Here is a 23,722-nt window from a genome sequence, read left to right as displayed (position 1 = left end):
ACTGTTTTTATCTCATCCTTATACTTCCTGTTTCATGGACTGTAACGGATTTGCTTATTTAGTAATTTTAATACAGAATTTACTTTGAAATTATAATCAGACACTCCAACGTCCCCCCTAAAAAAAAAATCGGCCGTGAAAAAGGCGGCATCCGCCAAAAGGTGCACTGTTTGCATCCCTGCATAGAACTCAAAGATATTGTTATTATCTACAATGTATCTATTTGCTGGGGACGTTCGTGAACATCAAAGCTGCCACTTCAGGTCATTTTGAAAGTGAGTGCAATGTAGACCATAGAAAACTGTGTCACAACATGCCTGTCATGTCAACTTTTTTTTTGTTTGTTTGTTTTATTGACAGGGTTGTCCCCGAGGATTTTTTTTCAGCAGAGATAAAAAACAGAGGGGGGGATGATCCCCCCCATCCCCCCCAGCAAATCGCACCCAGGCTACAGCATTACGGCAAATGTTTTGGGGAAGGCTCACATAAGGGTGGTCATGTTCAGGTGTCCATATAGTGTATCTACTGTACAGAGATACGCAGGCAGGATTAGATCCACGTAATTAGAACCATGGTTCCTCAGCTGTATGTGATCAGACATGCAACTCACCCCAGTCTATCTATGCCAAGTCATGCACTCACTGAACCAGTCTTAAGAATCTACTCCACAGGCAGGACCTTCATCCACACTGCGGTCCGTATCTGGAATAGACTCCCAGACAGCGTAGTTGGAGAAATTAGTGACAATAGCTTTCAGTCTTTCAAAACTCATGCTCATCACTATTTGCTTTCTGTACTGTGATCTCTTAGGGAGAACTTCTTGACTGCTGTGAACCGTTGATTGGCCCTTTTGGTTTACTATTATAGTGCTTTGTTGCCTATGTTAGTTCATGATCTAGTCATACCTCTTGTGGTGATTGTTCACCATAGCACGTTATATAATTTAAAAAAAAAAAAACACTGAACTTAGATATCTAAAGGTGGCTGCACTATCCCCAAACAATGCCCAACTAACCCCAACATTCTAAAGTTGGCAATTATTGGTAGCAGTCATTAGAATTTTCAGAAAACCAACTGCCGGTTCCACACTGCCCAGCAGTGTTGTAGTCGAGTCACTAAACCTTGAGTCCGAGTCCAGTCTCAAGTCCCCAGTGTTCAAGTCTGAGTCAAGTCCAATTCGTTAAAGAAAATTTCGAGTCGAGTCCACGACTGATCCAAGTTGAGTCTGACACAAGCCCCGCCATCAACGGGGCAAATAACATGAGAGAGGGTTAACACGAGCTAGTTCATCGGTCAGCAAGCAAGCCCCGCTATCAACAGAGCAATGAACATAGCGTGTCACTTCCTTCTCTGGGTGTTGTCTTTCCCAAATGACGATTGAAGTTCGAGGTTGTCCCCGTCATCTCCTTGATAGTTCTTCTACAAATGGAACACACAGCAGTGCATTTTTTCCCACTGCATGAGAAGTCTGTATAAGCAAAGCAGACAATCCTAGGGGCGTTCTCTCCAGGCATTTTAGCGCCATTAACGTTAGTTTGTTCCTGAACATGACGTATGAACAGGTGAATGTGCATTCTTTTGTACAAAATTAGTATAAAAATGAATGTAGATATAAATATCTTATGGCAAATTATTATGGCGTGTTGCAAAAAAAATAAAGAAAAAAATCTGAGTCCTCGTCTCCAATTTATGAGTCCGAATGCAGTTAATTCACGAGTCTGAGTCATCAATGCTCAAGTTCAAGTCAAGTCACGAGTCCTTAAAATTAGGGCACGAGTCAGACTCGAGTCCAAGTCCTAGACTCGAGTACTACAAGCCTGCCAGACACGAAGTGACAATACAGACCTTTGTTGCCTACTTTTTCTTATTTACGTTTTTGAATGTTACAAACAGCCATCTAAGGATAGTAAAATTTAAGTAACTTATGATCACTAATGTTCCATCTCACAGCAACCCGTCCCCTCCTGCGACTTCCAGTAAAAAAAAATCTCAATTACAAACATTAAGTTGCGCTTACATTACTGATTTATAACATAAAACCTGAGACATCCAGAACGTTAAATCATATTTGGGTAACGGTGAACTGCTTGACAATAAAATAACATTGTTCACGAAGCTACCAAGCTAGCTAGCCTGCAGATTACTCACCAGAGGTCTTCACTTTCTCCACGATGCATTTCACCACATTTATCTTGCTATCATGGTTGGAAAATGCCTGGGTCTTTATATCATCATAGGTTCCTCTTCCCACAATTCAGTCAGGCATTCTTTACATTCCTGGGTCCAGAAGCCAGCCATTTTAGCTATAAATGTTATGACCAAAGTGAGTAATGGAGCTAGTTAACCTGAGATGAAAGAAAATAATGTATTCTGACATTCCGCATATGAATATAGGTTCAGATGTCAAGGGAACACACTCTCAGAATGTTGTGATTTGTTGGAAAACAGTGCACATTGATCAGCCTTTCCACGACTCCACCAAACCCAACTAACACCAACAAGCACCGATAAACACAGACTGACGGCGCACACTGATCTGAGAGTTTGTGTTGGCTGGAGTTGGTTGGTGTTTATCTGGGCAGTGTGCAGCCAAGTTAAGACACCTTTTCTTTGTTGCTACTTTTAGTGTGTATCTGTTACCTAAAAGAGTGAATGTAGTGTATCTCTCAAGCTTTATGATAAAAACTATAGTCTATTTATATTCACCTTAAACCATTTTTAAAGATACACTATATCCATATTCTGAAGTGAAAGATAGATATTGAAGGTACAAAAGATCCAAGGAAAAGTACAGATTTTAACCTTGGAAATCTACAGACATGATCACATCAAATCATTTATAAAAGTAACACAATTTAGTTGCAGGAAATAACATTATAAGCTCTTTTAACAAACACAATGATATCTATGTCCATGTACAGTATATTACTTAAAGCGATTAACCAGGAAATTTTGAAATTACGGGGTTATGAAATGTCATCATTATACATTAATACAAGATGTTCTAGATGAAAAAAATGAAGCAGACTTTAGCTTTAAAAAACATAATAATAATAATGATAATAATAATAATAAGTGAAATTTATATAGCGCCTTTCTCATACCCAAGGTCGCTTTACAATTATAAGGAAAGGGGAAAGAAAAAAAAGGCCACCAAAAAAAGGTCAGTATGTCATTCCAGTGGTGCAGCAGCAACAGTCCCATCAAAAGGCGCACGAAAACAAGTCCCACATCACCTGCACAGCGGACTCGATGCCGCCAGGCAACACCGCCTGGAACACCGCACCATGGATCCACAAAGCGAGTGCAGAACCACCGCCACGCAGCGCGCCAGTATGTCCCAAACTGCCTGCGCAGCCGCCGTGACGCCACCAAGCAACATCGCTCGGAACACCGCACCAAGCACAAAAGCGCCGCCACACAGAGTGCTGGACAACCATGATGTTAAAATGAGCAACGAGCTCACTGCAATCCATAACCAGGAGCACAGGCATCACCAACGGCAAACCAAGGCCTGGAGGGAACCGACGCCCAAAACTGGGTCCGGAGTTACGCCACAACTGGTGGCCACAACACTCAAACCAAAATAAAAAACAAACATCAAACACAAAAAACAAAAACAAAAGGGAAAATAAAAAAAACAAAAAAAGTCTAGATAAAATGTACACAAATGCACACAACGTGTTAAAGTTGTAACAACAGTCCGTTGGGCCATTTCCCCGGGCGTGGCCATACTGGATTAGCCAAATACTGTACATGGATGTATTAGAAGACGAAAATGAGGGTGGCGCTGCGAGACGTAGGATTCCACACGACAGCATACCGTGTCACGCATCAAATGAATGGAAGATAAGCAGGTAGATGTTGTTTTTAAATAAACAGACAATAAACTAGCCACTGCTTTATTTTGATTCCTTTTCTAATACTGCATTGCCATAATTTTTGTGGAGAAATACAAACATATTGACCGAGAAGTCACGCTAGACCATAATATTATACTATAGTCTAGTTGTCACAACAGAAGGACTCTCAGGCGCACTGTGGACAGCGCACGCTCCGAACTGACTCACGTACACACCATGAATGACACACACCTGCACAGGATTAAGGCACAATCATGATGATGATGATGCCCTTTATTGCCACTAGTCACATGTACCAGCGAAATTAGCCGTCAACCTGTCCGTACATATACAACATACAATTGACATGGGTAGACAGGACAGGAAGACAGGGATAAAGATAAAAAGGAAACACAACATGAGGAGAGATAAGGGAACCCCCCCCCACTATGCTCCTGTCAGGAGTACAGTGTGGGAACATTTAAAAACCTTTTGCACATAAGCACACAACAACACAAGTACACTTTAAACACGGGACTTGAGGGGGGAATCGGGGTAAGGGGGGGAGGGGAGGAGGTAATCCAGCGCAAGCAAGCAGCCGTCCGCTTCTGCAGCCATGACGGCGCTGGTCACGCACCCGCTTGTCACACTGGGGGTAAAAATGGCGACCGCGGAGAGTTAGAGAAGGAATGCGAGGGCGAGAGCGTCTCCCGGCAATGACCTTCAGGGGGAAATGTTGCCTCAGCAACGGCCTAAACCAAGGTCGGTGCTGTCTCAGGGCGCCGAATGTCGATAAGATATGAATTGTTTGGTCTTTCCAGACGCAGTCTTTGCACGTCCACACTGCTCGTCCATATCTGTCCATTCCGTCCATTCTATTCAAATTGATCTCCGAAAAACGTATTCCTTGCAAAGCTGAAAGCTGCTCCGAGATAACGACCATTTTGTGGTTAAAGTTCTGAATGTCCACAGTCTGAGTGCCAACAGCTTTGCCCACCACTCCAATCATATCAGGCAGCTTTGTGGGGCTTTGAACAGCTGTCACCGTTGTCTGATTTCCTCGATATACCAGGGCAATGCCTAATCCAATCAGCAAAAGTCCTGTAATCATGGTTCCGAATAGGTAGATATCTTCAATGTCCTCCACAGAAAGAATTGCCAGGCACACAACCCGCCACCGCTCCCACGCGTCCATCATGTAACCAGCCGCAAACGTTCCGGCAGGACAGCACACCTATATAAGGACTCAGAATGCAGACTTACTTTGCGAAGTATTGCATTGTTGTGACACCGAGCCTTGCTTCCTGACTAATTTCCTGGTTTCTGATTCCTGTCTCCATGTTCTTTGTTTTTGACCCTGCTTCTGTCTACGATATTCTGCTTGCACCTCGCTTGACCTTTTGCCTGTTTTACCATTGACGATATATTCTTGCTGATTTGGACTGTTTGCCTGTTTACACTTTTTTAGGACTGCAGTTGACTTGCTGACTTTGGGACTGCGGTTGTCGTGAACGGTTTTGCACTCGGGTTTCCGTTGGTGGGGGGGTTTATATCATCAACGAAACTGACTTTGTTAGGACTGTTCATGTTATAGTCATGTTGTCTGTTGTTGCCCGGATGGGAATGGGTTCCCTTTTGAGTCTGGTTCCTCTCGAGGTTTCTTCCTCGTGTCGTCTGAGGGAGTTTTTCCTTGCCACCGTCGCCACAGGCGTGCTCATTGGGGATAGATTGGGGATAAAATTAGCTCATATTTTAAGTCGTTCAAATTCTGTAAAGCTGCTTTGCGACAATGTTTATTGTTAAAAGCGCTATACAAATAAACTTGAAACTTGACTTTTCTTGATAATAAAGATCTTCTGCACTTACATCCGTCTCCAATCATCCCTGACGGAATACTCCACCCCGCTAACACTAGTATAGCATGCACTTGTACATCTCCGCTGTGCTCATGGAAAATGACATCACGCATGATGGAGTTATGGTGGCCTCCCTGATAAAAAATAGTCCCGTCAATTTTCATCACTTTAGTGGTTATATCGTGAAGAACAAATTCAACATGCAGCTTTTTTTATAAAGGCCAGACATCAAGACCGACTTTTAGCTCAATTTGTTTATTTGCGAGATATTTTCTTTCAAGTTCTATGTCTATCCTATGATCAAAATGTGATGCAATTTCAAGAATTATTTTATTTGGCATGACCCACATCAGCTGTTGATTTCATTTTGGCTTTTACTCATACAAATTTTACACATGCCATGCCATCACCTAAAAGTTTTACATGGTTCCTGACCTATTTTTTGACCACTTAGAGACCCTTAACAATGATTTTTCAACACAGATTACTGTATATTAGTAGCATATTAATGCAGATTTTGGACTTTCTTTTAACAGCAGCCTACGCTGAGCTCGGCAGAAACTTCACACATATCTGAGAACACACTGTGATTTACTGTGTAGTTGGTTTGGTGTTTTACTCTCATGGTAACAGTTGCTGTGGTTTCTTGTCTCTTCCCACAGCCCAGATGATCTCTTGAATGCCCTGAACGAGGGCATCAGCCGTGCCGATGTCATCATCACCTCAGGGGGCGTGTCCATGGGCGAGAAGGTGAGGACTTGCTTTAGGACGTTTTAAATTGATTTATATTGATTAATAAACTATGTTTCTTCCTGCGGTAAAATGATGTCGGGTGCACACTTTAGCAGGGTCAACCCTGGGTTGTGTTCTAATAGTGACATGGTCTCTGGTCTGGTTGTAGTGCGCCCTTACCAATACGAGCAATAAAGAGCAATATGGTTGGTAGTGGTTCTCAATCCTAATCCTGGGGAGTTCAAATGTTTTTGATCTTCCTTTCTTAAACACACCTTACTCAGCTCAAGAAGGGATTAATATTTGGCTGACAAGGTGAAGCAGGTGTGCTGGAGCTGGGAAAAACAAAAATGCACAAAGAGCATGGTATGAATGGAGGAAAGGAAGAACAACCATATATAAAAGGGACACCTTGAAGCAAGTAGGGTTTAGATTTAATGCTCCAGTCAGGAAGTTGCCAAACAGACCTATATCTGAGCCACTATTTCTTCACTATTTCTCTTTGCCTAAATCCCCATCCCAATCTTAACACTTTATCAGCTCATAGGAAGATTATTAGATGAACCTGTTGAGGCATGATGAGAGAGGAAACAAATGGGAGCACGACATGATAATTATTTGAAAACTCTAGAATTTGAATTGAGGCGGCATGGTGGTGTAGTGGTTAGCGCTGTCGCCTCACAGCAAGAAGGTCCGGGTTCGAGCCCCGTGGCCAGCGAGGGCCTTTCTGTGCGGAGTTTGTATGTTCTCCCCGTGTCCGCGTGGGTTGTGTTCCGGTTTCCCCCACAATCCAAAGACATGCAGGTTAGGTTAACTGGTGACTCTAAATTGAGTGTGAATGGTTGTGTGTCTATGGCCAAGTTTACATTAGACCGTATCTGTCTCGTTTTCTTCGCGGATGCACTGTCCGTTTACATTAAACCGCCTGGAAACGCCGGGAAACGGGAATCCGCCAGGGTCCACGTATTCAATCCAGATCGTGTCAGCTCCGGTGCTGTGTAAACATTGAGATACGCAGATACGCTGTGCTGAGCTCTAGCTGGCGTCGTCATTGGACAACGTCACTGTGACATCCACCTTCCTGATTCACTGGCGTTGGTCATGTGACGCGACTGCTGAAAAACGGCGCGGACTTCCGCCTTGTATCACCTTTCATTAAAGAGTATAAAAGTATGAAAATACTGCAAATACTGATGCAAATACTGCCCATTGTGTAGTTATGATTGTCTTTAGGCTTGCCATCCTTCCACTTGCAAGTGGTAAGTGATATGCGCTGGGATCACACACACAGCGGCTCAGTCCCGAATCACTGGTTGTGCGCTTCACTCGCGCGCTCTGTGAGCTGCGCAGGGCCGGAGTGCGCACCCTCCAGAGGGCACTCGCTGTTCAGGGCGGAGTGATTTGGAGCGCAGGATGCCTGCGGAGCCGAGCGTATCCGTGTATTGGTGTTGCTGTGTGCATGCTAATCGTTTTAAAAACGTTAATCTGATGATCCGCTGATACGGTCTAATGTAAACATGGGCTATGTGTCAGCCCTGTGATGACCTGGCGACTTGTCCAGGGTGTACCCTGCCTTTCGCCCATAGTCAGCTGGGATAGGCTCCAGCTTGCCTACTCGTTTTAAAAACGTTAATCCCTGTAGAACAGGATAAAGCGGCTAGAGATAATGAGATGAGATGAGAATTTGAATTGCTTCTTCATATCAAGTGTTAATTTTTTTATTGTTTATCTCCGGACCAGATAGTCCACGTATACTTGACAACTTCTGGTTAGTTAGCAAGTTGGCTATTTAGACTATCAGCTAATCAGCATGCTAGCAATTGTAAGGAAATAGACCATATAAATTAAGGCCATATAAATTAAGAAAATCACTTCAGCTACTTTGTTCTCGAAAATTCTCTCAGCTCTTGTTTCTTTGTATGCTTCGTTTTATCTATATCCTTTTATTTTTGCATCTTTTATGCTTTTATCCATGTTACTAAAAGACACCTTTGCATATGTAGTGCGTATACAAAGAAACTTCTACTTCAATAAAGTCTTAATGCATTGTTATGTCATGAGGGGAAGTTGACAAGGGCGTGGTGAAAACGCTATTGGAACACAGGGCGGGGATAAATTACACTCTAAGTGTTGATACGGCTCCATGCTGACATCTCGTGGCACCTTTTAAACGCAGGCGGATCTTTCCACAGCAGTGAGAGATGGTGATAAATAATGTATGACTTTCCTCCCCTGCCATCTGGGGCTGTCTGGGGTTTTATGAGAATGTGTGTTTCGATCATCATGAATGTGGACCTTTAATTGGCCTGTTTCGACAGGACTACCTGAAGCAGGTGTTGGATATTGACCTTCACGCTCAGATTCACTTTGGGCGTGTCTTTATGAAACCCGGGTGAGTGGATGACTGAGTAGCCAATGTTTGGAAAAGCAGTTTTAAGCAGCAGTCTTATTATTTGTGTTTGTTCTTCTGTATAGTCTCCCTACAACATTTGCCACTTTGGACATGGACGGTACACGAAAGCTAATTTTTGCTCTACCAGGTAGGGATGGTGAGAGAGTTTGTTGGTATGTATTTATTAGCTTTAAAACAAATGTTTTAGTTTGTGTCCTGATTAATTTTCTGTTTTATTTTCTGTCTCATGTTTTGTCATTTTCTTGTTTCGCAAGCTGATTAATTTTTGCATGTTTTATTTTTTTTCTCTTTTGTCTGTGTGCTTAATCAGTTTTATTTATTTGATTGGCTGACTGGATAATTGCATGAAAAATTAGGTGTTTTATTTATATATATATATATATATATATATATATATATATATATATATATATATATATATATACACACACACACTGTCTGGCAAAAAAAAAGTCGCCATTTGGATTTAAGTAAGTAAATACTTAAGAGCATTTGATTAGATAATAAGCCTACTGCAGTGATTAATATTTCATCTGGCAACAAATCTTTTAACCCTAACTGATGCAGTGAGTAGCTTCTCGTTTCTTAAATAATCATGTCGGAAGACGTATCCCATGGTCGTGGAAAGGACGTTTCCATGTTTCAGAAGGGTCAAATTATTGGCCTACATCAAGCAAAGAAAACAACTAAGGAGATTTTTTAAACTGGAATTGGGTTAAGAACGTTCCAATGCATTATTAAAACCTGGAAGGATAGTGGTGAACCATCAACTTCACAGAAGAAATGTGGTCGGAAAAGAATCTTGACTGACTATGATCAGAGATCACTTAAACACTCGGTGAAGTCAAATCATAAAAAAGCAACAGTAAAACTCACAGTTATGTTTAATGGTTTTAATAGAAAAGTGACAATAAAATGAAGTCAGCTGATGACCTGAATGTACTGGATGACCAGGTTATCCCATCAATGATTTTTTTTTCTTTCCTGATGACGTGGGTATAGAATTAGGGCTCAAATTGTGGGAAGCATGAGGAATCATTTTCACATGTGAACTAGCCACCACAGAGTCCTGACCTTCACCCTATTGAAAGTCTTTGGGATGTGCTGGAGAAGACTTTACAGAGTGGTTGAACTCTCCAATCATCAATACAAGATCTCAAGAAAAAATGAATGCAGCTCTGGATGGAAATAGGCAGCACGGTGGTGTAGTGGTTAGCACTGTCACCTCACAGCAAGAAGGTTCTGGGTTTGAGCCCAGTGGCTGACGGGGGTCTTTCTGTGTGGAGTTTGCATGTTGTCTGCATGTCCAAAGACATGCAGGTTTGGTTAACTGGTGGCTCTAAATTGACCGTAGGTGTGAATGTGAGTGTGAATGGTTGTTTGTCTCTATGTGTCAGTTCTGTGATGACCTGGTGACTTGTCCAGGGTGTACCCTGCCTCTCGCCCATAGTCAGCTGGGATAGACTCCAGTTTGCCTGCGACCCTGTACAGGATAAGCGGTTACGGATAAGGGATGGATGGAAATAAATGTTGTGATGTTGCATAAGGTTGTTGAAACAATGGCATGGTGACTGCAAAGCTAATATTAGAGTAGTCAATGTAGTATTAGGGTATGCGACTCTTTTTGCCAGATAGCGTATATTTTATATATATAATATGTCAGTAATTCACACCGTTGAATAGGTAAACACTTCTATTTCAATAAAACCAAATCAAAGAAGCTTTTAAGAAGGCAATGTCTTCTTGATTTTTCACTGACGGTGCAGTTTGCTTTTTCTTTTTTCTTTTCTTTTTTTTTTTGTGAATATGGCCCTGATTAGCTGTCTCAGCTCTGAACAGATGAATAAGATAATATTTTGTTTTTGCAGGGAATCCCGTGTCAGCTGTGGTCACGTGTAATCTCTTCGTCATACCCGCCTTGAGGAAGATGCAGGGAATCCTGGACCCACGACCCACCATCATCAAAGCTAGAGTAAGAGTCACAGTTATGTTCTGGTGTACAATCCTGATGTTTAACAAGGTCTAAATTCTTCCTTTACTTTATTAATTTTGCAAAATCTAATCCGATTCTCTCAAACGAGACTCTTTCATGTCCCACTAATATGAGTCCAATACACTCTGAAGTTAAAATATCTTGAATAGAGTCGGATTGATGTGTGTTTCCTATTATAAGATTACATGAAATCAAATATAAGATTTTTAAAAACCTATTTCTCGACAATGTTCTGAGTACATTCAAGCTTGAAATAGTCTTGCTCTGTTGGCAGAACAATGTTAAGCATTGAGTTCGAGAAAAAGCAAAGTTATCCACCAATAGACTAAGAAAATTTGAAGCTAGGGTTAGCTGGGGGGGAAAAAAGTCCAGAAATGGATTTAATAATCTAATATTTTATTTTTTTATAATCTTGTAATAGGATAAATGTGAATATATTCAAGATATTTTTAGTTGCTAGGATATCGTTTTTTGCAGTAAGACCAGTAGGGACTTACATGCTAGAATTTGTGACTATTTCCATTTTACATAATGTGTTCTTGATGAGTTTTAAATGCTCTAATTATTGTTTAAGGTTTGGTAACGATATAAAAACTGTACTTTGTTGTCGACTCCAATATTTAAACTTGACTGAAAACTGGGTTAGTGTTTAAGTGTAATTTATTACAAATTTCCAGGTTAAGCTAGTGGATGAAATGTCTCTTGCTGTGTGTCTGCAGTTGTCCTGTGATGTAAAGTTGGACCCACGTCCTGAGTATCACCGCTGTATTTTAACATGGCACCATCAGGAGCCGCTGCCATGGGCTCAGAGCACAGGTGAGCACACATAGTATGATTGTTTTCTGCAAATGTTAATGCAGTTACTTTATATTTGATTAAAATGTAAAAAAAATAAATAAAAATAAAAAAATTAGTGTGGCATGTGCAAAAGTTTGGACACCCTTCCAGTTGTAAAAACTGAGAACTTGGCTAACTCGTTAGGTTTTAATTGACTCAGTAGGCAAGTTAAAGGATATGGGACATGGATTTTTTTCTGGTTATAATTATGTATAAAGGACATAAGAAATGCCATCTAAATCACTGCAGGGCGTCAAAAATGTGAAAATCATCACATTATTCAACTTTTTTATACATCAGCGTAAAACAACGATTCGTTAATTAGCTAAGCGGTCACGTGACCCGTGACGTCACAAAAACTTTTCAAGGAGCCAGCGCTTGGGTATCTAATGTAAACAGGTTACCGAAATGGACACCATCGACAGTGACATTCCCGATGTTTCACAGAGATGTGAAGTTAGACCCTATCAATTCGAACCGATAGCTGGAAATTCACATGAATGTAGATCTTGTCTTTATTCTGACGGGTCAGATGATTCTGAGAGTGAGGGTTCATTCAGTCCCCATGAAACTGAAAGCGGTCGGCTCAATAACACTTCCTGGTAAGTTAAAAACAATTCTGCTCAAAGGCTAATGATCTGTTGAAAGAAGTATTATTTTTGTATCATACATTGAAAGTTCATCATAGATCTAGCTAAAGTCCGTTGCAAGCTAGGTTTTTTTTGCTGATATTTTTCGAGATTGATTGAGATACAATGCTTCCAGAGTCCGAGATGAAAACATTCAAAATGACGAAACGAGTCAGAATTATGATAATCAATAATTGATGCACCCAAAATTATAATACTAATCCTTACCGCATGAGGCCCATGGTAAAACCACACATCCAGGAGGGGCTGCCGTCTTCCTCCCAAGCCGGCCGAGAGCGCTCCTCGTCGGGCACGGCCAGGCGGGCGAATGCCCTGGTCCGTCCGCCCTGTCTAAAAAATAATGGTACAACTCCGAGTGAAGGTATCAATGCGCTGTCGAAGCGCGCAGAAGGTGTTAGTACGCCTGTCATTATAGTGCGGACTTTCCATAGCATAGAAAATCACCACGTTTCAATTTGTGTAACTGAACTTTGTTTCATGTCACTGGTCATATAAACCTATGTAAACAGGAAAAACGTGGAAGAGTTTGGTCGCATCTAACTACAGCCCCAAAAAATACCGTTGGCCATGCTGAGCCTAGCTACATTGCTAACAGGAGTAACAGCGCGTCTGACTGACTGAGAGGTCGCAATACACCATGATGTTCAATGTACGTTAAACACTCTAAAGACGAAACAATTTTCTTGTCATCCAAGACACAAAAACTATTTTGTCGCATTCGTCATCATCATGATTCACACTTCTCCATATTCATCTACCCGCTTGTGCTGTACCCGAAAGTTTTTGTGACGTATGATCACGTGACAGCGGCTCTTCCGGTTGTAAAATATGCATATCGGAGCTCGAGCAGAAATGCCATATAATCATCACGAGTATAACGATTTTGCTGAATTTAATAGATAATTTTGTATTTGTTGATGCAATTATTTCATATTTTTAATGGAAAGAAACTGATATAGCGTGCATTTATGTTTCATGTCCCATGTCCTTTAAGAATTAGGCATAACAGTTTTGAGAGTGTAATAAATTCTATGATCCTCATATGACAGCATGGACTTACAAGAAAGTTTAGCTGACACAGAAATGGTGGTGCAACATTTTATTGTGCAGAGTTGCTTGCACAGATATGATCTGCATGGAAGAGTCATCAGAACAAAGAAAACAAAGGGGTGTTCCTAAGTATTAAGTAAGGTGTCCAAATCTTTGCACATGCCACAATGACTATTAATTTTTTTCTATCTTTTAAGTTAATCAAATATAAAGTAAGTCCATTAATGAATTAATTGTAGACAATAAGAACAACAACAACAATAGAATGATTACGTACAATAAATGTAAAAAGAGAGAGCAAAACCCCATCATCCCCCAGCAGTGTTGGTGCCAAAATAAAAAGATTTTGTTCTGTCTTTCTTGTTTTTCTTTTTTTGTCTTCCTTGTCAGCCTTGAGTTTTTACCTCCGCCAAGGAGGTTATGTTTTCGGTAGCATTGGTTTGTTTGTTTGTTTGTTGGTTTGTCTGTTAGCAACATTATGGAAAAAGTAATGAACAGATTGCTCTGAAATTTTTTCCAGAGGTGTGACTGGGCACAAGTAACAATCCATTAAATTTTGGCGGTGATCCGGATCACCGTCTGGACCCCGGAATTTTTTAAAGGATTCTTGGCGGAGGTCTGCGCTCTCCGAGTGCTTTTCTAGTTCTTTCTACTGTCTTTCTGTTGTCCTTCTGGGTTTTTTGGGTTTTTTTTATAGCTTGCATATTTTTATGTGTATTTTTGTCTTGTCTTTCTTTCTGTAACCTCAAAGCAATTAAAAAAAAGAATTAATTAATTGCAGAAAAGCATTTTTAATATGTTGCTGCAGAGGTTCTTTTCACTCCAAAAATCAACCAAATATGCAATTTGCCCAGGAGTACCCAAACATTTGCATACATCTGTATTCACCTTGTCCTCTCAACAAGTTAAAAGAATTGTGCTTTATCTGTCCTGCCCTTTCTGTGAGCTGAAGAGCACTAATTTAACTCCTCATTGTCATGACCGAAAATAACCCCATTTTATTTGCCTCAGTGATGGCTGCTCATGATATAAGATGGAAGTGAGACTCTAATATCTATCAACAGCTTGACTATAAAACATTTATGGTTGATGTACAGGGTCCTGCAAAAGTATTCATCCCCTTTGGTGTTTGTCCTGTTTTGTCGCATTACAAGCTGGAATTAAAATGGATTTTTTAGAGGGTTAGCACCATTTGATTTATACAACATGCCTACCACTTTAAAGGTGAAAATTGTTGTTTTATTGTGACACAAACAATAATTAAGATGAAAAAACAGAAATCTGGAGTGTGCATAGATATTCACCCCCCAAAGTCAATACTTTGTAGAGCCACCTTTTGCTGCAATTACAGCTGCGAGTCTCTTGGGGTATGTCTCTATTAACTTAGCACATCTAGCCACTGGGATTTTTGCCCATTCCTCAAGGCAAAACTGCTCCAACTCCTTCAAGCTAGATGAGTTGCGTTGGTGTACAGCAATCTTCAAGTTATGCCACAGATTCTCAATTGGATTGAGGTCTGGGCTTTGATTAGGCCATTCCAAGACATTTAAATGTTTTAAACCACTCCAGTGTAGCTTTAGCAGTATGTATAGGGTCATTGCCCTGCTGGAATGTGAACCTTAGTCCCAGTCTCAAATCTCTGGCCGACTTAAACAGGTTTTCCTCCAGAATTGCCCTGTATTTAGTGCCATCCAGCTCTCCTGTCCCTGCAGATGAAAAATATCCCCACAACATGATGCTGCCACCACCATGCTTCCCTGAAGGAATGGTGTTCTCAGGGTGTTAGGTTTGCACCACACATGGCGTTTCCCACAATGACCAAAAAGATCAATTTTAGTCTCATCTGACCAGAGAATCTTCTTCCATGTGTTTGGGGAGTCTGCCACATGCTGTTGGGCAAACTCTAAATGTGTTTCCTTAAGCAACGTTTTTTTTTTTCTGGCCACTCTTCCATAAAACCCCACAGCTTAAAGTGGTCCTATGGACAGATACTCCCATCTCCACTGTGGATCTTTGCAGCTCCTTCAGTGTTATCTTTGGTGTCTTTGTTGCATCTCTGCTTAATGCCCTCCTTGCCCGGTCTGTGAGTTTTGGTGGGCGGCCTTCTCTTGTCAGGTTTGTAGTGGTGCCATATTCTTTCCATTTTGCTATAATGGATTTAATGGTGCTCCCTGGGATATTCAAAGTTTGGGATATTTTTTATAACCCAACCCTGATCTATACTTCTCCACAACTCCGTCTCTGACCTGTTTCAAGGCTCCTTGGTTTTCATGTTGCTTGCTTAGTAGTGTTGCAGAGTCAGGGTCCTTCCAGAACAGGTTGATTTATACAGACATCATGTGACAGATCATGTGACACTTTGATTGCACACAGGTGGATCTTAATCAACTAATTATGTGACTTATGAAGTGAATTGGTTGGAGCAGCTCTTATTTAGGGGTTTCATACGAAAGGTGATGAATACTTATGCACACTCCAGATTTCTGTTTTTTCATCTTAATTATTGTTTGTGTCACAATAAAACAATCTGCACCTTTAAAGTTGTAGGCACGTGGTGTAAATCAAATGGTGCTCACCCTCCAAAAATCCATTTTAATTCCAGCTTGCAATGCGACAAAACAGGACAAACACCAAGGGGGATGAATACTTTTGCAAGACACTGTAGCACAAACATAATTGATGGCATAATCATGTGGGACACACACACTTTACATACACACTTCAAACAGATTTGCAACAGCATCCCATCTCATCTCATTATCTCTAGCCGCTTTATCCTGTTCTACAGGGTCGCAGGCAAGCTGGAGCCTATCCCAGCTGACTACGGGCGAAAGGCGGGGTACACCCTGGACAAGTCGCCAGGTCATCACAGGGCTGACACATAGACACAGACAACCATTCACACTCACATTCACACCTACGGTCAATTTAGAGTCACCAGTCAGCCTAACCTGCATGTCTTTGGACTGTGGGGGAAACCGGAGCACCCGGAGGAAACCCACGCGGACACGGGGAGAACATGCAAACTCCGCACAGAAAGGCCCTCGCCGACCCCGGGGCTCGAACCCAGGACCTTCTTGCTGTGAGGCGACAGCGCTAACCACTACACCACCATGCCGCCGCAACAGCATCCGTGATTTCTAATTTTCGTGCTTTTTATTGGTTTATGGTTTTCTTCAAATATCAAACATGGTCAACAGAAAAGCAGTAACCAGTTCATTCACACACAACCCCCCTCCCCCCCCACAAAACAACCCAGAGTAATTTTGGTGAAAGAAAAGAGTAAATCATTCACTTCATTCATGTTCTTCATGATGTCTATGACTGTATTTCCTGTGATCCTTATTGGTAACTGCTAATGACATGATGTTATGTGGATGTGTCAGCAAAGAGGGCTGGAAAGTATCTCCATGAATGGAGATCACATCTGATAGGCGACAAGAATCTACAATCTAGGCTAGAAAGAATCTTTTCTTTTCACTGCTGGTGGTGCTGTTACACTTATTTCCTCAAAAATCCAAACTAATACTCTTTCAGACATTTGTTAACAGCAAAAAAAAAAAAATCTTTGATACTATCCACCCTTGTTTATCCTTACTGTGAACTAAAAAACTGTTTTATTCTATTCATCCCTGCCCTCTCTTGTGCGCTTTAAGAGCCATGATTTAACTCTCTCATCCTCATTTCATTTCCTACACAGGGAACCAGGTGAACAGTCGGCTGATGAGCATGCGCAGCGCCAACGGCCTCCTCATGCTACCTCCCAAAACAGAGCAATACGTGGAGCTGCACAAAGGCGAGGTGGTGGACGTCATGGTCATAGGGCGGCTATGATGTCGTCAGTGAGGGACAGAGGGATGGAGGGAGCATAGAGCTGCGAGCGAGCGGTGGTTCACGGTGCATGCCCACATATCATCGACTATCTCTGTAATATGCAATGGCACAGCTAGTTTTTATTGATTTGGATAACGTTGAAGTATAGTCGACATCTTGATCACAAAAAACTACTAGATATGTATTTAAAAAAAAAAGATTTAAAAAATATCCTAGTATTTAAAACCTTAAAAAAATAACTTTTAAGTAAAAAAGAGATTTATTCTGTAATATATTATTATAATTATTACTCTTATTATTATTGATTATGATCATTATTCTTCTCATGATTATTATATTAAGACAGCTCTGTTCTTTTCATTGCGATTGCTTTGTGTGTTCGATGCTAGACCTTATCGATATAGCTGTAGCATTTTAATAGAAAGCAGTAGGTGCCTGCCAGGAAAAAAATATATATACATCATTTCCTCATCTTAAAGTGATAGTTTGGCTAAAAATTCATTTTTACACAACTTCCTCTCGACCCCAAAATCTAATTAATCAGCCAAGATATGTTTGGTGTCTGAAATGTGCTTCTTTATGTATTTACTGGAGCTACAGGGCAAATGTAGCTACCAAGTAATGGAGACTTACAGCCCTCAGTTTAGCATTGTGCAAAATGCATTGGGGTAAGTGGCGGGGCCTTGTGTAAATTTCATTTTTTGGCTAAACAACACACTGATCTGATAGTTCAAACACGAGTATCATGTGAGGAGAGTGGAGAGTGGCACTTCCTGCGACACTCTGTTTTTTTCCTCATCCGTACGCACCATTACGGCTTCACCGAGAGCTTTGCTTGTTGTTTCTCTTGTGAGTCTTGTTTATGTACGCAGTGGGGGTTTTGTGTGGGGGAACACGAAACCGCCCGCCCGATCCCTGAAGCTTCCTTATTAGTCACCTGACCTGGTGAAGCTCCTCCCCTAACCCCCAGGGGGTGGAGTCACTGGATAATCTTTTATTTGAAATACATACATATATATATATATATATATATATATATATATATATATATATATATATATATATAACATGCTGAGTAAAACAGCTTATTTAAGTGCTGAGAGCCTTTTTAACCTACTACACAAACCTGTACAGTAAAAAACACAAACCGTGTTGTACAGATCTACGTGACCAGCACTGCGGAGAAAACTTACCGAGCAAAGAGGAGACATTGCTGAACAAACTCTGTACAATAACATTTTCTGTAATGATATGAAACTGATGAGAGACACTATGATAATAAAATCCTTGATCATTATATAAAAAAATGATTTGTACAGAGGTTTTTTTCGACAAACGTTCTTCATGAAATGTGCCATTATAATATTTCGCATGAAAAATGTCTTGTATCGTGTGCCAAACCCAGAAAACTATGTTGTCGGAGTAATACTGACGCAAGCGATTTAAACAGGTAGGCCATAGCATCATTTATGTGATGGTTATATTATCTTTGTAAACACACATGGACAAATTTAAGGAAATATCACTGGTCACTAGAGGTGAAAGGAAAAAATAAATTCTGAGATTCATCTTGTTGATAAAAACAGTCATGAAAACAAAATTTTCTTTTTGGCTAAAATATATTTATTGCCACCGATTGTAAAGGTAAATATACATTTACAAATGTAAATATGAAAACTAGCAATTGCACTATGTGTACATTAGATACTAATGAAGCTTTCTAGCAGATTTGAAAATGGACAAACTCAGTCCTGAGCTATTTGTTGTGGATTTTATTAACTGGACAAAAGGTGTGATGTGTTAGCAAGTGACAACAAGGCAAAGTATTCCAGGAATACAACAAAAACATTCAATAAACAGTCCTTCAATAAATGTTTAAAATTTGCTCTCCAGTATCTGTCTGAGATAATAATGAGGAGGCGTGTAACGATATATTGTGCAACAATAAATCACGATACAAATTTACGATGAATTGATTCAATGAAATAAAAATAGGTACCCTATGGGTACGTGTGGCGACTGCTTATAAATAAAATTGTTTTCTGATCCCATGTTCATACAGTAAATATAGCATATATAGCACATGTTATCAATTACACTCGCCTCATTTCTTGCAAGCATCACCAAGCTGTGAGCAGCATCATGGCTTGTAATATTTTGTTGACTGTGTTTTGTTCAAAATACAGTGCTGTGAACTAGATCTATTTTCAAAATAGTAAGAAAATACGTGTTCATGAATTGTCTTAGAAGCATTATTTAGTACTAATGAGCACATTTTGTTTCACAAGTATAGTGTCAAGACTCTAAAATTAAAAATTAAATTCAAAAATTAAAGCGAATAGAAGTTTGATACTGGCTTCTCAATATATCTGCCAAAAAGCTCAAAAAAACTTACAAAACCTTTCATTTGACCTTTCAGAAGGACCGAACAAAAGCTGTGATAATCAAAAGGTAAATTTACTTCAAATAAACACCACTTACTTGATCTCGAATCAGTAGCCTTGGCGAACCACGAGGTGAATTTTGTTTATCTTTTTATCTGCCGATTATCTTCCGATACTACGAAGTTATAACGAGGTTTCTCTTATTTCGTTTCTGGTTCTGACTGGTTCTGAAGTTTATCAAGAAGTAGGATGGGCAATCAAACTTGATCAGGATAAGTGCTGATTGGTTACGAAGTTTCGCTATTGTTACACTCGTTCTTACATTCATATAACACGATGACATAGTAGCTACTGCCTCGCTTTGCCTCTATGAGGCAGTAGCCACAAAAAATTAATCACGATTATTATTATTATCAGGCTGCGTAATCTCTTCGTTTTTCCTAACTGTGCTTACATTGTTTAGAGATCAGAGGGCATGTGACTTCACCCTAGGTGGAAGTAACACAGCTCTAATGCCATGAAAATATACAAAAAATGCCGGAAAATGAGAAAGAGCTGTTGAGTTATTGACTCCACAAATAGATTTAACAAGAAATCACATGCTCTTTTTATAGACTGCCAAACGTGAAAGAAAAGAGAAGAAAAATGGGGGTAATGGTCATAAAGCTTTAGTATAAATATGCAGGTGATTATAGAAAATCGTACGCAGTGATTGGTCATGAGCTTCAGACTATTTCTCGATCATCACCTCGAGCAAGTTGGCAAAATGGCTGCCAATCGCTTTGTCACCATAAATGAGGAAGAATTACAAATTATGAAAGAAAATGCTGTTCCAAAAAGCAGTAAAGATGCTACGAAGTTTATTCTAAAACTATTCAAAGGTAAGGTGGAATTGTGATTTATTTTATCGATTTCAAAACAAAGTATTTTATGTGAGTCGGCGTAGATAAGTCTCACAAGTCTGCACATATTATATTTGCATGCTGATTTTGAAGATTGAAATTAATGATTTTTTTAATATGATTTTTTAAAATAATCACCTGTGTATTTATACTAAAACAATTATCTGCCTCAGGCTCAGTGAATATCGGTGAATAATAACGTTGACTTTGTCTCGGTCATTATTCACCGATATTCACCTCACCTTCGGCGAATAATTGTTTAGGCCCATCGCTATCCCAATTATTAAGAAAACACCTATTTGTTAACTTTTTTCATTTTTCATAAAATGAATATTTTAGTGAATATGCTATTATATTTTAATCCAACCTTTACAAATGTGGCTTAATAATTGTTGCTGCTTATTAAGAAAATTAAAGAAAAGGCTTTTTTATTTATCAAAGGAATAATTAATTTGATAAAGAATAGGAAAATAAATGTTGAATTTTTTTGGTAATAAAATTGTCTTCATTTAGTTTTTTTTTTTTTTAAATATAATGGGGAAATTGAATCATGAACCCAGTATTCTCAATGGAATTGTAAATTGGGTGAATCGTTACAGGCTTGGTAACAACAGAATTTATGAAAGAACTTTTTTGGGGAGAAAAGTAGAGCGGCAGCTACAATTATTGACAGTCCATAATTATCAACACCTTTTCAGATTTACCAATAAAAAACAATTTTACAAAGGTGAATTTCAGTTACAACAGTTATTATTGGTTAATTAATCAACCGGAAGACCCGCCTCACCCTTTGATCTTGTCGTCTGATGACAAAGTTCGTTACCTGAGATGGAATTTTTTTTAGCACCATCAGCAATTTGAGGAAAACCTGGGCGTTATCATCGCAGGTAAGCATGGTGGAAAGATCATGGACATGTTTTTACTGATCAAATTCACCCATATTTCATGATCTCCTTGTTGAAACCTACTTTGTTTCTTACTCTTTCATTTGACAGCCGCCATTTTGTATCTAAACGCGCGTTTGAGAAGTCACGTGTGTGAGGTGTCGATAATAGTGATCACTTTCACCAGTGTCCACCATTATCGACACCCTGTGGAATTAAGTGACATTTACAACTGTTATGGATCGATCTTTGTGTAACATTGTTGAAGTAGATGAAAGACTTTAAAAAAAATTCAAGTGCCATGATTTTTATAATATTTTTTTTTCTGATTCATAACAGAATGGAATGTTTATAGAGTATTTGGAATCCTACTGCAATAAATAGAATTAAACCAGAATTAAATTCCTAGCATGCTTGAAATATTCAGGTTTTTTTTTATTCCATTCAGATTTTTTTTCTTTTTTTTTTGCAGTTTGTTGTAAATATCTACCCCGTATTACAATATCAGTAGACATTTTATATTTTTAGATGTAAAAATATAAAGTTTTGGTTCGAGAAATGAAATGCGACCTTTGACCTGGATTTTCATGTGGTTACAGTGTCAATTCCCTGTTGACATTTATTGGTAAACAACAAAACTAGAAATTACTACAAAACATCAAATGATTAGCAAAATGTGATCTACGAATATACTTAGAAAGTGGGGAGAAAGTGGAACAAAACGATTTTCTGACGCAGGTTAAACATTATCAGTTCATCTGTTTATAAACATTAGAATTACTTCCTCGTTTACATAAACACCAACATCGATATATTTATATAAAATATATTTTGTACTAAATATAAGTCTGTGTAAAACATATTTTAAATAAAAACTATGTTTTGTTAGCTTAATACCACATACCGATTATTTCTTTTTTTTATAAATAATCATCTGGGTGGCGGCACGGTGGTGTAGTGGTTAGCGCTGTCGCCTCACAGCAAGAAGGTCCGGGTTCAAGCCCCGGGGCCGGCGAGGGCCTTTCTGTGTGGAGTTTGCATGCTCTCCCCGTGTCCGTGTGGGTTTCCTCCGGGTGCTCCGGTTTCCCCCACAGTCCAAAGACATGCAGGTTAGGTTAACTGGTGACTCTAAATTGACCGTAGGTGTGAATGTGAGTGTGAATGGTTGTCTGTGTCTATGTGTCAGCCCTGTGATGACCTGGCGACTTGTCCAGGGTGTACCCCGCCTTTCGCCCGTAGTCAGCTGGGATAGGCTCCAGCTTGCCTGCGACCCTGTAGAAGGATAAAGCGGCTAGAGATAATGAGATGAGATGAGATCATCTGGGTGTCGATAACTGTGGAACGGTGTCACGTGATCTGATACGCTAAGTAATGAGGAATCAACTCATTTTTTTCCAGTGGAAGTTTGAGTAATTATTCATGCACAATTTACGTATTGAAAGTCTTTCCTCCTTTTACAACAGTCATAAGATTGTTCAGGTGTCGATAATTGTAGCCGCCGCGCTGGTTCCATTCCTAAAAGGAGCAGATTTAGGAGCTCGTGTTTAATGTGTTTCACACAAATATTTGTTGACAAAATTCTGCAGCTGCGCTTATATTTTCATGATATGAAAGCTTGTCAATTAATTCTTGCTTGCTTGACCATTTTTCAGTTTTCAGTATATGTCAAAACAATTGTTCATGTTAATCACAAAACCTACAGGTGCAGTAGACAGAGATTAGATTGTAAAATGCCAGAATATTCCTTTAACATGCAATCACTGCTGGTCAAATAAAGTAAGCGCTATGAAGTTCCTGTAGAATTGATTAAATCAGTTTTGCCAAAACACTACAACATGTGGAAAAGTTAAACTTGGGTGGTGGGGAATCATCTTCTTCTTTTGGCTGCTCCCGATTGGGTCGCCACAGCAGATCTTTCGTCTCCATTGCTCCCTGTCTTCAGCATCCTTCTCTACCACACCTGCCACTTTCATGTCCTCTCTCACCACATCCATGTATCTCCTCTTTGGCCTTCCTCATTTTCGTTTGCCTGGCAGCTCCATCCTCAACATTCTCCTTCCAACATGCTCTGCATCTCTTCTCAGGATGTGCCCATACCATCCCAGTCTCATCTCGCTTAGCTTAATTCCCAAGCTCTCTACATGTGCTGTCCCTCTGATGTGCTCTGTCCTTATCCTGTCCAACCTCCCATCGCAAACCTTAACATCCTCAACTCCGCCACCTCCAACTTTGCCTCCTGTCTCTTTGTTAAGGGTACGGTCTCCAACCCATACATCACAGCTGGTCTCACTACTGTCTTATACATCTTACCTTTCACTTTTGCTGGGAATTTCCTATCACAAATG

At 39.9% G+C, this 23,722-nt stretch overlaps 1 protein-coding gene across 2 annotated transcripts in view; it reads left to right on the top strand.

The window, feature by feature from the left end:
• Window positions 1-17,380, top strand: part of gphnb (gephyrin b) — a 412,308-nt gene extending 394,928 nt beyond the window's left edge. For both annotated transcript variants that reach the window (XM_060916134.1, XM_060916133.1), the window contains 6 exons: window positions 6,361-6,448; window positions 8,749-8,822; window positions 8,906-8,970; window positions 10,712-10,815; window positions 11,556-11,652; window positions 17,074-17,380. In XM_060916134.1, coding sequence (XP_060772117.1) covers window positions 6,361-6,448; window positions 8,749-8,822; window positions 8,906-8,970; window positions 10,712-10,815; window positions 11,556-11,652; window positions 17,074-17,207 — 562 coding nt within the window. In that variant the 3' untranslated portion in view covers window positions 17,208-17,380. The remainder of the gene's footprint in view (window positions 1-6,360; window positions 6,449-8,748; window positions 8,823-8,905; window positions 8,971-10,711; window positions 10,816-11,555; window positions 11,653-17,073) is intronic.
• The last annotated feature ends 6,342 nt before the right edge of the window (window positions 17,381-23,722 follow it).

The sequence above is a fragment of the Neoarius graeffei genome, chromosome 3 (assembly GCF_027579695.1).
Source record: "Neoarius graeffei isolate fNeoGra1 chromosome 3, fNeoGra1.pri, whole genome shotgun sequence".
NCBI classification, from domain to species: domain Eukaryota; kingdom Metazoa; phylum Chordata; class Actinopteri; order Siluriformes; family Ariidae; genus Neoarius; species Neoarius graeffei.
Note: the sequence above shows the minus strand (reverse complement) of the source record. Positions and strands in the feature narration are given on the sequence as shown.